At 46.0% G+C, this 15,861-nt stretch overlaps 1 protein-coding gene across 1 annotated transcript in view; it reads left to right on the top strand.

The window, feature by feature from the left end:
- Positions 1-15,573, top strand: part of LY86 (lymphocyte antigen 86) — a 75,803-nt gene extending 60,230 nt beyond the window's left edge. Inside the window, exons 4-5 of the mRNA XM_058555326.1 lie at positions 11,204-11,256; positions 15,156-15,573. Of these exons, the coding sequence (XP_058411309.1) occupies positions 11,204-11,256; positions 15,156-15,239 (137 nt within the window). The 3' untranslated portion in view covers positions 15,240-15,573. The remainder of the gene's footprint in view (positions 1-11,203; positions 11,257-15,155) is intronic.
- The last annotated feature ends 288 nt before the right edge of the window (positions 15,574-15,861 follow it).

Here is a 15,861-nt window from a genome sequence, read left to right as displayed (position 1 = left end):
AGGAATCCTAAAAGCCAGAGAGCTTTCCCTCCACCCTCGAATTCAAGCCCATCTGTAAATGAGCCAATAACGTGTTGAAACTGCCCTTCGACATCGTCAATTCTTTATTTTAGTTGAACCCATCTTAGTGAGACTAATGATGACCTATGACCAAAGCATTTCTAATTTTCTAAGACAATACAAGCTCCTTTACAAATTCTCTGTCTGTTACGGAATTTCATAAGTCTGGCTCAAAGACTCACACACTTTCATGTAGTCATCATTTAGGAAGCCAATTAAGAAGGTGACTCCCAGCTCCCGTATACCACTCCAAAACTCTGATCGCATGGGTTGCTGATATTTGCACTTTAACAAACATCCTGAGGGCTCTGATGTGCGTGGATCCGAGAGACTCCCAATCTGAGAAAGGCCACCCCCTGCGATGTCTGTTTCATTATTTCCAGTCAAGTTGCTCTTTCTTGCAGCTGCCCCAGGTTTCTGGAGATCAATTTCTTCTCTTCTCTTTTCTCCCATCGCCATCTTCCTCATTTCCATTTCTGGGAATCCAATCAGCCCACCAGTTCGCAAGTTGTATTCTGAGGGTTATAGTAAGTGTTAATCCATAGAAATCCAGAAATTGGTTGGTAAGAAAAAAACCTTAAATTCTCTTTTACTTCTTACTGCCAGAAGTTACCCATGTCTCGGGTGGAACATGGGCAACACAGACAAAAAAGTCTTGCAGGAGGAATACAGCTGGAAACAAGTCATTTCACCTTCTGGGCCTCCATTCCTCACCAACGACTTGATAATTAGCACTGTCCAGTACAGTAGCCCCCAGCCACATGTAGCTATTGAGCACCAGAAATGTGGCCAGTTCAAAGTGAGATGTGCTCTAAGTGTAGAATACACATGGAATTTTAAAGACTTTGTGCAAAAAAACAGTATGAAAAATTTTTTAATTTCTCATTAATACGTTTTATATTGGTTACATATTGAAATTGTAACATTTTTAATTATGTTTTTACATAATGAAATTGCAATGTATGTAAAACATTACATAATTACAACATTACATAATTAAAACATTACATAATAATTATATATATTATTAAATTAATTTCACTTGTTTCTTTTTCCTTTTTTTCAAATGTGGCCACAAGAAAATTTTAAATTACTTCTGTGGTTCATGTTATGTTTCTGTTAGATAGGGCTGACCTAAACTGCAGTGTCCAGTGTGGCAACCAGTAGTCACACGTGGCTATTTAAATCATTTACATTTAAATTAAACTAAAAATTCAGTTCATCAAAAACAGCCACATTTCAAGCTCCTAACAGTCACCTATGGCCAGCGGCTACCATATTGATGGTGCAGATATAGAACATTCCCCTCTTTGCAGAGTGTTCTATTGGACATCACTGACCTGGTAGTTTCTATGTTGCTCTAAATTTTTTTTAACAATCTGTCCTGAGTTCAACTGAATGAATTTATGTTGGAAATTTCACTCTCTAGCCCAAGTTCCTTTCCTTTTGCTGAAATCCTAGATTATGCTGGTGTTGTGGTTCTGAAGGGACTTTGTTGGGAGTCCAAATCCAAACAAGCCACCAGTCCTGGCCCCTTTTCAGGGCTGTCAGCTGGAGCCTGCTCTCTTGATCCAAGACCACTGTGTTAGTTCCTACTGCTGCTGCAACAAGTGACCACAAACTTAGTAACTCACTTAGTAAACACAAACGTATTCTCCCACAGTTCTGGATGTCAGAAGTCTAAAATCAAAGTTTCGGGAGGGCTGTGTTCCCTCTGGAGGCTTCGGGGGAGAATCTGTTTCCTTGACTTTTTCAGTTTGTAGAGGCTGCTGGCATTCCTTGGCTTGTAGCCACATCACTCCACTCTGCTTCCATTCTCATCTCCCCTTTTCCTTCTTCTCATCTCCTGCCTCCTGCTTATAAAGACCCTTGTTATTACATTGGATTCACCCAGGTATTCAGGGTAATCTCATCTCAAAATCCTTAACGTAATCACACCTGCAAAGTCCCTTTTGCCAAGTAAGGTAACATATTCACAGGTTCCAGGGATTAGGACATGGACAACTTTGGAGGAGGGAAACAATATTACTAGCATGCACAGCCCCCAGATGTAAAACCAATACACCTTGTCTGACCTCTGTATACCACGTGAAGAGGCCAAATAATTGTGCATAATCCAAGGAAAATTCAAACTCTATATTTCAATGAAAATGCCCTCACAGAAGTCAAACAATTCTGAGAACATCACAGATGACACAGTTGCTCATGTACCTGAGATGAGATTCAAGTATTTCTGTTAGGAAATCATACCATTGCTCAGAAAAGATTTGCCTAGTGGGCCATTATTGTCACCCTTTCCTAGACCCTGTAAAGCTCCCACTTGCCATGTCCTCTGCTAGAGGAGAAACTATTTGGCTAGAAGTCAATGACACAACCCCTGTCTTGGAACCATTCCTGAAACACAAAGAGGGTAAGATAGCAATGAGTCCTTGATAGAAGTATGTCACTGAGAGAAAGCCAGCATGCCACTAGGAATACAAGAGCAGGGATAACGAGCACATCTCTGAATCGCTGGAGAGCTGTAAGGAGCAGGACCATGAACAAATAAGCCATGGAAAGATTCTCATTTAATAGTTTTAGAAATGATCCATTGCAAGTACACAGTGAATATTCTCAAGTAGTAAATAACTTTCAGTTTCTCTAGTCGTGAAAGGCCATAAAGAAGATCCCCCAGCCTGCGTGAACGGACAGGGAGAGATAGCAAAGTTGTTAGCACAGGCAAAGCTACAATAATTCATGTAGTTATCCACACTCTAGTTAGACAGTATGAGCTCCCAGGTACAGTGTGATATTGAGAAGGACGGCAGCAATGATCCCAGAACACGCTGATCTAAGTACAGCCAAAGCGGCCAGACACCACGGAAATAAAACTGAACGTGTTGTAACTGCTGAGCTCCCAGTAGAACAGAAATAATCCTCCCAATAAAAGGGTCATCTGACATGCCAAGGAATCCCAAAGTTTGCAGATCCAGTTTATTAGAGCACATTTTGTTATAGGTTCCACCACATTGGTCCACTGTTCAGTGATAGTAAAACTCCACCCAATGGAACGAAGAAAACAGAAACCGAGAGGCTTGCTGGGCACCTCTTCCCCGCCTTCCTCTGCCCCCTCTTTTCCCATACTTGCCGGCTCCCTCATGGCCACTCACCCGCCCAGCTGTAGTCTTCACCTCCTTGTCCCTCTCTCTCAGCCCCTGTCTTCTCCCAAAGCATGAGGCTCAGAGGCTTCACACGGACAATCCAGGGCGTTCATTCTCCTTCCTGCTCTTTGGAGCAAGAGTCAGAGAGCAGGTTCCAGGGTGTTCAGCTTTAGCTTCTAGGCTGGGTGGCTCAATCATCAGAAACAGGTCCAAGTATATCAACAGCAGGTGTCTAGGACCACCACTAGCTCATATGTGGGCTTCGTACAAATTAGGAAAAGATGCACCTTCTGCCAGGAAGCACTCTTGGTTTGGGGTCCCCCCCAGCAAAGCCGGAGACAAGGACTTGGATGGGGGTAGTTTACTGAGAAGCACTGCCAGGAAGCAGGAGTAAGAGAGGAGAGAGGAACTCAGGGCAGGAGGGAAAGCCAGGAAGTGATGTACTGGGAAGCTGATTACCAGTGTGGGGAACTGGGGCTTGGCCCCACTGGGACCCTTGGGGAATTGTAGTGTATGTGTCAGAATTGTCCCTCTGAAGGTCAGGAGGCATGGCATTCATGCTCGGATTCCAGTCCTCGTTGGATGAGGGCTCCCTCCAGGGGATAACATCCCTGTGCTCCCTGGTTGCCCTACCTGGGCCGTTGTGCAGCAGAAAGTGTGGAGAGGTGGCAGGCACTTGACCTGGGAAGACGTTGGAGGGTGCGGCTGATGCCCACCACAGCTACCGTGATTTCACAGCAGGCTAGGGGATGTGGCGCAGGACACCAGAAGTACCTGCACATGGGACCAGCCCAGCCCCAGGCTGCACGGCCTGACCCAGTGGGGCAGCAGCTGGATTTCTGCTCCTACTCACTCTCTTGGCCAGACTGGTCTGTGCAACTGTACGTGGTGTGGTGCAAGGTCACTTCTGAGATGGTATAGACATGCTTACCTCACTCAAGTCCCCTGGTGGCCTCCCCTCAGGAGATACATAACTGCAGAGGCTCGAGGGAATAACAGGCAAAATGGCCAGGAGACGGAGAAACTGACAAATTAGGACACACCAAAAAAATATAATAAAAAATAAAAACCAGGCCTAGGCTAAGCCTGGAGCTTCCTACCCACACTGCCCGGAATCCATTGAAACCTCCCGGCTTTGGGCCCCACGGGGATTCTATCTACGGCCACGCTCACCCCGGAGGCAGTGGACACTCCTCTGAGTCCCCACTCCCAGGCAAGTGCATTATTATTTCAAATGAGCACCCTAACCAAAAACTAATTCAGCATCCCGTGGGACCGGGAGACACTCGCCACACCCTCCAGGGTCAGAGGCTGAAGAAAGAGAGGAGAGGATGAGGAGCGGTGCCCAGGCCTTCGTGGTCTGCCACATTCAGGTCTCTTTAAGGAACCACCCCAAGTCAGGCAGAGGGATGAAGACTGTGTTTAGAGCTCACTTCAGTGAAGCCATGCACTTCTCCTTCACACTCCAGAGACAAAGCTATGGGTCTGCCAGGAACATTCTCCCCCGTCCCTCTTCACTGTGGGGCCACTGCTCATAGGTGCTGTTGTAAGGGGGCCTTCCCAGAACCCGGGCTGCCCCACTCACTGGAGGGCAGGGTGAGGGCGGCATCCTTCTAGTTCAACACTGCCCTCCCCCCCACCCGGGGGGGCGATCCCCTGCTGGTCCCGGCAGGTAGGAAAGAGGCTCAAAATCCTGAGTATATGAATAAATGATATATTTTTTTAAATCTTTGTTCTAAATATACTAATTGGCCTGTTTATGACAAATTGTAACTCTATTTTTACATTGTCAAGCCCCCTAATAATGCTTAAATATTGATGACATTTTTTATAATAAATTTGGAAGACTGGAAGGAATTCCAAAAAGATACTAGCAAGGGCTAGAAAATGGCAGGAACGCCGCCTAACAGAATCCAGTCATCAGCACGCACTTGATCTGTGCTTGTTACTGAGAACAAAGGGCTGTAGGGCAGGATGCCGCCCTGAGTCCCACGACAATCTAACCCAAAGCCCCTTGGGACCTTTTATTTCCACAATTTAAAAATCAATCTCCTCTCTAAAACGATACTGTGTGCCAACCACACAAAGATCTGGGTCCAAAAAAAAAAGTGCCGATTCTCAGAAATGACTTCATGTCTTCAGAATCAGGGAGGTGAATTTCTTTAATCCACTACACGTTAAAAACTGATAAAGATTTCAAATGAAGGAAAGGAAGAAGTGGCGACAAATATACTGGGGCTCTTTTTATAGAACTGGAGTGTGAGAATGTTAATTAAAAGACTCTCAGAATTGGAGAAGATCTGAGAAAGGAAGGAGCGAGAATTTAATTTTAGGTGTTGTTTCATCAGGTTAAAAAAAAAAGACAGTTTCCTGAGTTACTTGCAGCAATTCTCAGGAACCTCATGGGCCCCAGAAAAGCTCCAGTTGAAACCGTAAAGTGTAAGCGGCCAATGTAATGACAATCTCTCACCCCAGTCAAGAACCCGTTATTAGCAAAAAGCACAAATTAGCAAATCTCAGAGCATTAAATGAGCATAACAAAATGTTAGATGTCATTCAAATGGTATTCTTCAAAAAGCCATACTCATCCATTTTTTAAGACAGGAGTCAACAAAAAAGGCCTGGACGGAACTTAGCAGTGGTGCACGTTGGCTGGGCAAAAAGGTCCCAAACCTAGTCTCGGTGAGCCCCTCAGCATTCGCCAAGTGAGCTTCACTACGTTACTCTTCTTCACATCCAGTGAATAACAATACAGCTAATAACTACTGTTTCCACCCATACTGGGGACCCCATTCTGCTCAGCAAGTTTACATACGAGTTCTCTAGTCCTCTCAATGCCCTGCAGGAGAGGCATTCCTATTACTATTTTGCAAGTGCCAAAGGTGACTCTCAGGAGGGTTAAGCAATTGCTGACAAACACTTAGCTAGTGAGTAGGAGAGCTGGGTCCTGAACCCAAGTCTGTCTGCTTCCTAGGTGAAGTTATTTGCACTACGCCACCTTAGAACAATACAGGGAAGCATAGAGCACACAATAAAGCATGTCCAAGGGAACCCCACCAGACTGGACATGGATGGCACGCTCAGTCCCCCTCCTTGGACTCTGCTCCTGAGCCATGCTGTGTCCCATACCCTGACGGCCAGCATGAGTGATTTTAACTGGTTCATGCCCATAGCAGTCGCAGTCCTTGAGTTGCAGGCAGCAGAAACCTATTCTAGGCAATAAAAGCAAAGAGATTTTCTCGAAAAGCTGTCTAGAAGACACAGAATCAGTAAGAAGGCTGCAAGCCAAGCAGAAAGTAGGTAGCTCTAGAGACTGGTGAGTTGAAATGAAACAAACCATCTCTTGCCAGAAGAGATTGATCCTGGGCCTCTGCTCAGATTGTCCTGTCTTGGGTCAGAGGGTATCCACGGGGAAAGAGAGAATTTCCTAAGAAGAAATCATGTACTGGTAGCTGGGCCACCACATTGCACAACTTCAGGAGGCACCATTCACGTGGATTATGACATGAATGGTATGCCCTTGGGTTGTACAACACACCAGCTCTGCAAATGAATTCCTCTCAACCCTCTGCACTTGTTAGATACACCACCCACCCACACTGCTCAGCTCACTCCCCACACAATTAACTAGTTATTGTATTTTCTCCAGTTGCACTGAAAGATTCTTAAGGGTGGACTCCAGGAAGTCAACATCTCTGTTTCTAATACCACATGATAATCATCCAGAGCAGTAGTTTCCAACAAAACTCTTGCTTATATCCACGATTAAATATTTATTTCCTTTTAAAAATGAATGGACCAGTATATTTAGTGCAATGAAACAGGAATGTTTCCATCTGGCACCCACCATGTCTCCATGTTATCCTTGTAAGGTACTAGGAATTGACCATGGAAAGGAAGGATAGATATGTTGAGGACGTGGGCAATTAACAGAAGCCAAAGGCTATGCTAAGAACAGGTCTCCTGGTAGAAGTTCAGTTCTCAGGGCTGGCCTGGTGGCATAGTGTTTAAGTTCACACATTCCGTTTCGGCGGCCCGAGATTCACCAGTTCGGATCCTGGGCATGGACTTACTCACCGCTCATCAAGCCATGCTGAGGCAGCGTCCCACATAGAAGAGCTACAACTCTACAACTATGATATACAACTATGTACTGGAGAAAAAAGAAAAAGAGGAAGATTGTCAACAGATGTTAGCACAGAATCAATCTTCCTCAAAAAAAAAAAAAAGAAGAAGAAGTTCAGGTCTCAGTTTGCCTGAGGAGGGTTTTTAAAGATTTTATTTATTTATTTTTTTCCCCTTAAAGCCCCAGTAGATAGTTGCACATCATAGCTGCACATCCTTCTAGTTGCTGTATGTGGGACGCGGCCTCAGCATGGCCGGAGAAGTGGTGTGTCGGTGCGCGCCCAGGATCCGAACCCGGGCTGCCAGCAGCGGAGCGCGAGCACTTAACCGGTAAGCCATGGGGCCGGCCCTGAGGAGGCTTTTTAAAAGGAGGATTAACCTCATGTCCTTGATATTTTTTCATATGGGCAGCTGCTCATGCACCAGCCACGCTACCTCTGGCCTAAAGCTCCTTTTAATGGAAAGAGTTTGGTCTGTCTCCAAATATTTACTGAACAGCAGTTAAACGCCAGATTCTGTGTGAGGCAGGAAGTCACCGTGCTATTAAAAGAGATCCGTACCTAACGCCATCAATAAATCAGTAAGCATTTATTCATCTCTATCCTCCTCTGCCATCCCTTTACCCTCATCACCAGATTGGCTGCTCTGAATGGCCCATTCCCTAATCCAGTCTCTTGTATCAGCACCCAGGCCCAGACCCTTCTAGCAAGTAGAGGACTATAATAGCAGGAGTAAGAATTAAGTTAGTTGGCAAACCCATGGCCTGGGTCTGGATCTGCTCATTCAGTAACCTCATTCAATAACTACATATTGTGCCCTGCTGTGTGTTAGACTTTGTGCAATGTACTGGAAGCCATGCAAACAAGAAGACACAGAAACCCAGGCTAGTAAAGGAAACAGCCCTATAAACAAATGATTACAACTCTGGATAGCCAGTGATCCAAACAGTTCACATAATATTCTTGTCTACTATTGTATCCAGCACCTAGCATAGTACCTGACCTCTATTAGATGGATGCTCAGTAGTGTGGATTGGTGAATGAATATACTAATGGCAAACACTTATTGAATGCTTACCATATGCCAGGTGCTGTTATAGAGTTTTACATGTATTAAATTATTCGATGCTCACAACTCTCTGAGGTAGAATTACTATCACCCCATTTCCTTATAAGGAAACTGAAGAAAGGTTAGGTACTTTACCCACTTAGTAGGAAGAAGAGCCAGGATTCAAGCCCAGCCCCAATAGTCTGACCCTAGAGTCTGTGCTCTTAGCCACTCTGCCTATCATATGCTAAGTGCACCGTGCTGGAGAATCACAGAGGAGGCAGTCACTATCTGAGGAGCTACACAAGGTTTCAATATTCAGTATTGACATGGATGGCCCCCCAGCACCATAATGTCTCAGCTCCTTGACCTCCATGCTTCCAACAACTATTTCCATCATTCCACCTCAACCACTGTCTCCCATGTCAATCCTGCATTTTGTCATCACCAGTAAATGTACCACTTCTGAAATATCAGTGTCAAGCCTCTGCCCTCTGGCTTCGCCATATCCTTCCAGCTTACCTATCCTAGGACCTTGATTCAATAATGGAAACTCCATTCAGCCAATTCCACCACTATTTTTACTATCCATCAACCATTCCTGCCTTCATTTTCTTCCTTACCCTCCTCAGATTCCACAGTCTATTATTATAAGCTTTCCCCTGCATCTATTCCCAACAGCCTGGTCTTTCTCTCCTTATCATTCTTGTCCAGCAAAACTCCAGACCAACCATCTACCCTCTCTATTCTTGCATCAGAGCTACTCAATGTTGCTGAGAAAATATACATCTGGAATGATCGAAGTATCTTTAAATTCATGGCCACAAACCTCAAAAAAAGTATTCAACATTGGCTAGGAATCCTACTGTTTTTCAAGTAAATTTCTTCCCCACTGTCCATGATGACTGTTGTATACCATTTTCTTGCTCCTCAACGTACCACAGCCCTCACCTTCCACCTTCCCCCACCTCTTTGTCCATGATCTTAACTGAGAAAACGGAAGTAGTCTCAGGAGACTGGGCAAAGCCTTCCCTTGCCACCTTCTCAAACACTTCATCCCTCCAGTCATTGCCTCTCTTCTGCATCTTTAGTCTCTCTCTTTCTACTAGGTCATTCCCTTCAGATGGTATCTCCCATCTTAAAGAAAGAAACCACTTTTAACCCCACACCCTCCTCCAGTTATTATTCATTTTTTCTGCTTCTCTCTGGAGCAAATCTTTTTTACTTCCTCACCTCCATATCACTCTTCAGCTCACCCCATCTGGGCCTTTGTTCTCACTTCTCCAATGTTCTCGTCAAGGCCACCAAATGACATCCATGTTGCCAAATCCACTGCACATTTCTGTCCTTATCTTATGCAGACTCTCAGCAGCATTCAACACAGGTGACCGTACCCTTGTCTTTGAAAAGCATTCACCTTCTAGCTCCTTTGATCCTACACTCTCTGGTTAGCCGCCACTCCACGGCCACTCCTTCTTAGACTTCTTGTAAGTCTTCTTCTCTATCCGAATGTTGGAGGGCCTCAGGAGTGGTCCTGGCTGTTTCTCTTTCTCTGTCTATTAATTCCATCTTCCTACGGGAGGTCTCGTCCTATCCCATGGCTTTATCACCATCTACATGTTAATTCACAGCTCTCTCTCTGACCTATTCCCCAAAATTCCAGAATCGTGTATCCAAATGCTTTCAAGTACCCTTAATAACCACCCCCCAGAAGTAGAGCTCTTTAAGTCACACCACACACACACACACGTACACACACACAAACTCCTTCCTCCCCAGCTCCCTCATCTCAGTAAGTGGCATGCCCATCTACCCAGATGCTCAAGCCAAAACATTCCCATGCCCTCACTCTCCATATGCAACTCATTGGTAAGTCCTATCTCCCAATACAGTCATGATTTCATTCATTTTGCTCTGTGTCCACCACCACCATGCTCACCAATCCATCACTCACCTCGCGAATGAAGACCCTCCACTCTACGCCTCTCCACACAGCAGAATGATCTCTTCACAACATAAATTAGGTATTTTCACTTGGCTTACTACTACCTTCCTCCTTACCATGTCCTCGAGATCCTGAAATATGTCTTCCGTCAATCTTTCCCTTCTCTTCTCAACACAGCCTCTTTTGTTCTCTATGCTTCAACACACCCATCTCCCTCTGTCCTTCCAACTTCCCAAATTCTTCTCCATATCGGGGCCTGTGTCCTTATTCTGGTGCCCTGAAATGCTTCTCTCCAAGCTCTTTAAACGGTAGCCTCATTTTCGTCTCTCAGGGCTTAGCTCAGATATCTCCTTAGAGATGCCTTGCCTGACGGGCCACTGTATCAAACATGGCATCTCCCAGTTCATCCTTTCAGCAAATATTTACTGAGTGCTTCCCAGACATTGTTGTTAGTGCTTTATACCAATGAACTCTTTTATCCCTCACAGCTCCATGAAGTGAGCACTGTTATTATCATTATTATACTCATCTTAAAAACCAGAAAACTGAGCCCAAAGAGAACATGACTGTCCAAGTCAAACAGTAGAGGTGGTCTCGGGATTTAACTCTGCACCGCCTGGCGCCAGCCTGGCCTCTCAACCGTCACACCATCTGCCTCTCTCACGTTACCTGCGTGTCTCCTTCTGGCACTTTTTACAATCTAGATTATGTCCTGTTTCATTACTTATGTACTGTCAGCCTCCTCATTAGAATATAAGCAACATTTGGACGGAGACGTTTTTTTCATCACTGGATCCCCAGGACACAGTGAGCACAGATCATATGAGCAAATCATTTTTGTTTTCAATGATGGAATAACATTATGTACATTTTATGTATTTTTCAGAGCAGATTTATTATGCTGGCCCCATCAATAATCCTGGATTTGAAGTTCCTGAGGTAAGGTTTTGGTTTTCTGTTTTGTTTTGTTACTTAATTGCTGTATTGAGCAGTTTCTTGAAGGAGGGGGAGGAGGAGACAAGGAGGAGGAAGAAGAGGAGGAGGGCATTGAACAGTTTAGAACTTTCCCATAGGCCATCACTAAGAACACTCTTTCTCAATACAGCTCTTACCTCGTAGTGGGCACTTACACGTACTTAACACACCGGTTTTGTCATTTTGGAATTTAACATATTATGTCCTGTCGGACCCTTGGGGATCCTCTGGGTAGACAGCTCCCACTGAGAGGGATGCCTGTATCCTGTCCTGCAGGGTTGCTGTGTCTGCGGGGCTTCATATGCCTGGAGCAGCTGGGGCCGGTGGGGGGTGCGGGTCAGCCACATGCATGCAATTACTGGCGCTCGGTAAAGCTGGTTGTTCCAAGAAAGAAAGAAACACACAACCATGCAGGCTTAACGGTCAGTCCCCCAGTTACCATCCTTGCATTACTAATCATGGGCTGCCACCAAATAAATAAAATGCTCATATCCTGAGCATTCACTGGTGAGCCTCACAGCTAAGAGTAGAATTTTCTGCTAATTCCTTTTTGCTCAAAATAATGTGACTTTATAAAGTGGCTGAATCCAAGCAGCTCTGACATAAGCAATACATTTTCAATATGCTACTCCTCAGGGAATCTTATAGAATAATATAAAAAGAATCACTAAAATGTAATCATTTTAATGTTTTTAATTTTCCACTTCATCCTTTCAGTCTTCCAAAATCTGTAAATGACCCTAGAAAAGGATCTCCTTCTCCATCAAGGGTCTCTTGAACTTAGTTTCGTTTCTCTTGTATGTTTCCTTTCTGCCCCGCCTCTGGGTTCCTAGGTTCAAAGCCGACATGGCTTTAGACCGTCTCAGACCTTCACTAACGTTGCTCCAGCAACCGGGCAGTTTCCCGCCTTCCCTTCCTCTTCCGGGGCTCTTCTCCAGGGTTTTCTCTTCAGGCCTTTCAGTATAATTGGAGAGTTTTGCAAACTCTCTTCACTTCCAGGATGTGGCACCTAAATTCTCCAGATAGTTTTTTCTTTAAATCTTTGCTTATTTGAATTCTCTTTCCTTGCCCATTTTCCTTCTGACCACCCCCGCCCTCCCCCGCACTGGAGATTGACTTACAATTTGCAAACAATTGATTTCAATCTTGCATTATTGGCTTTTTTTTTTTAAACCAGGTCCCTTTAGCAATTGCTATGAAATAGAGAGGGAAAGAACTTCTTAAAGTCACAGAATCACTTTGAGAGAAAATTTACCAGAGATGTAAAAGCTTCATTGCAGTCACCAGGCTGCTTGGTGAGTGCAGCACCTGCGTTCCTCTACCAATGACGGTGCTCAACAATGCTAGCCAATGTGAGGGCAAAGGCAGTGGTCAGGTCTCCTGGCACTTGGCCTGGTTGTTTAAGCATCCACAGATTCTCAGCGCCTGGTCCTCCTACCTCTTCCCCATCTGATGCTCAGGCTGGGGAAGCAGAAACCTAGCTAGCTCTGACCCTGCCTCAGCCTGCTGACACCTGGCCAGACCTGACAGGGGACATAACCCAAAGGAGACACATGAGACCTGTCACGTATGCTGCAGAGGCATCTGGAGGCCGTAATCCCAACATAGGCTCCAACGCTGGCTGAGAACCAGCTCAGCCAGCCCAGGCTTCCCTGGCTGACAGCCAGCCAGCAAGGCTCACAGACTTTGTTTCCTAATATGGGACAGAGACACAGTGTGAAGCCTTTTGATTTTAAAAGTCCTACCCCAGATCCTCTCCTCCCACCAAATCCCCAAGAGATGGGCTCTGTGCTAATTCCGTCCCTGCTTGGCCGAAAATTTTTCCACTCGGCAGTCAATCTTCAGTGTCTTGGTATTATTTTCTTTTTAACACAGCCAGTCCCTTGGCCCAGACTGAAGTCCTGCCTGGAGCCCTGCATCTGTCTATGACTGCTGTTTTCTGAATTAGAATTTAAGATCCTAGGGCTTCCAGAGCACATGGACAACAAGTTGTAGATAGAGCTTGACCTACATAAGTGCCAAGGATACAACCACAAATTCCTAATGCTCTGATTCAGTGCCCTCCTCACCAGCAGAAAGGCCACTGCAATCTGTCCGTTGTCCCTACTCTGCCCCTTCTGTCCTTCCAGCATGTTCCTCCACCTACCTATGCACGGCACAGTTGCCTAAATACCCTCACCTCTTAAACCAGAGTACATACATCTTGTAATTCATAATCTAGAACCCCTGCCTTCGAATACTACATCTTTTCCTAGGCTTATAACACAATAATGAAAAATTCATTTGGTTTTTAATTATTCTGTAGGGCGTGTGCTTAAATTCACATGGACAATTAAGAGAAAAGTAAACGATGATAATTAAACACAATCTGATGCAAATTTGAGCTGGTCTTTACTCATAATTAATTCTCTAACTTTTACACTGCTTTGGTTAAATCCCTAACACTGCTTCTGAAACTGCAGCTGCTCGACATTGGAGCAGACCCAGGGGAGCCCGTACTGTCACCGAATCCCCCAGTTGAATGGCGCCTTAGGTCACTCGATGCAGTCCTCACACCCCAAGAGGAGCCTGGCTCTCCAGAATACAGTTCTCAGTGCTGGGGAACCCGCTCTTGGAAATCTGCTAATTGCTGGAAAATTGTTCTCTTCTAACAAAAACTGCCTCTCATGCTACTTCTACACAGTGGTCTGATTTACTCCTTCCCTCTGGCTTATACAGACTAAGCCCCCTTTCTTCTTCGAGTGACAGGCACGTCAAGAGGTGCCAGGAGTCCGTTGTGCGTCCTTCCCTCTTGGGCCCTTTGCCCTGTTCACCACTACCTCCCCCACTCCCAGAGCTCATCTTCTGCAGACTGGTGAGTCTGCAGACACGTTTCCACCAAGTGACCCATGGGGCTGGGTGGGGGTGGTCTATGGCAGTGAGCAAAACAGATGTGGCTCAACCCCGGGTTCTTTCTGCAGTTCCAGAAACAGCCTGGCCAGCAGCTGCTGCCGCAGACAAACGGAGTCCTCTGTGGAGTGTTGTTGCCAGAAAGGAACCCTAAAAAGCAGCTATACGTTTTGTGATAGAGCGTTTTGGTTCCATGCAGTTGAATTTTGCTCCCCACAGTTTTCTTCATCTCAGCAAATGACACTTTATCCTTCTGGTTGCTCAGGCTAGAATCCTTGGCCTCATCTTTAACCCTCTCTTTCTCTCCCACCCACATGGGTTTCCTCAGCAGTTCATAGTGGCTCTTCTTTTTTAAAAAAAAAAAAAATCCGTCCAGAATCCAATGCGCTCTCCTCATCTCCACCATCTGCTCCAAATCATCACCACCTTTCACCTGCTCACGGCAGTCACCGCCTACCTGGTCTCACCGCTGCCACCCTCTCCACCATCAGTGTCTTCAGCAGCCAGAGGGATCCTGTTAACACAGACCTCAGATCAGGCCACTCCTCTGGGGAAAAGGCTCTCACGACCTGCATCCCTCTCAGAGTGAAGCCAGAGTCCCCACCTCCTCTCCTCTCCCTCCTCCTGTGGTTCTCTCTCCCTGCAGCCCCGTCGGCCTCCTCTCTGTTCCTCAGACATGGGACCACCAGCCCCCAGAGCAGCCGGCATGCTCCCGTCCACCCCCACCCCTGCCACGTGCATTCTCTCCATAGCATCAGCATGCGACAGAGCATACACAGTTAATTGTCACGTGCATCGTCTGTCTCTCCAGCGAGCCCCTGAGCTCCACAGGGCAGGGCTTGGTTTGTCTGGTTCTACTTTATCCCGAGTGTCTAGAACAGTGCCTGCATGTAGAAGGTGCTCAGTAACTGTTTGCTGAATGGCTGATAGTTCCGTGGGACACACACCTCATGTTTTTGCTGTGTCCCTTTCAGGGAGAATACCAGGTTTTGCTGGAACTGTATAACGAAAACCATTCCACCGTGGCCTGCGCCAATGCTACTGTCATTTGCTCCTGAGCAGCCCCAAAGCGCAGCCAGCTGTGTCTCATGGGAACTCCAAGCTCTCAGACTGAATCTACTGTGTGAGAAGAACAGTCGACGACAGAGGGAGCCTCGACAGCAAGGCTCACCCATGTGCAGCCCCCAGGACCAGAGGGCCCCAGACTCCACAGATGTAATGGAGCCCCTGAAGTTATCTGCTTCTAAGGAGCCTCCTGGTCGTGGGAAATCTAAGCAGTCTCAGGGGTCCATCTTTCTTCTCTAAGTGGTTACCTCACAGCAGCCCGAGCTGATTTTCAGCTCCTTAGGAGCACTTCCTCAGCTACCCCGAATAAAGAACGCTGGCCCACAATTGTTCCTCATGGTTTGTTCAAAGAATCGTAGGACAATACTGTAGTTATAATGTAATTTCCTCCAGACACAGTGCCAGGTGCTGGCACAGCGTAAGTAGTTCTAAGAGACTCAGGACAATGACGGTGCTGCTAAGATTAGAGCACTGGGAAAACGTGCCATTCCTTCTCCTGGGCGAGCCTCACGCCCTTAGACCGTGAGGCCCGAGAAGCTGATGACACTTCATAAAGAGTGACATCAAAATCTCGCTTGAGCAAGCCTCATTATCTCTTCATCCCTGAAAGCATGG

This window comes from Diceros bicornis, chromosome 14 (assembly GCF_020826845.1).
Source record: "Diceros bicornis minor isolate mBicDic1 chromosome 14, mDicBic1.mat.cur, whole genome shotgun sequence".
NCBI lineage: Eukaryota > Metazoa > Chordata > Mammalia > Perissodactyla > Rhinocerotidae > Diceros > Diceros bicornis.
The sequence above is the reverse complement of the archived record's forward strand: the minus strand, read 5'-3'. Positions and strand labels throughout refer to the sequence as shown.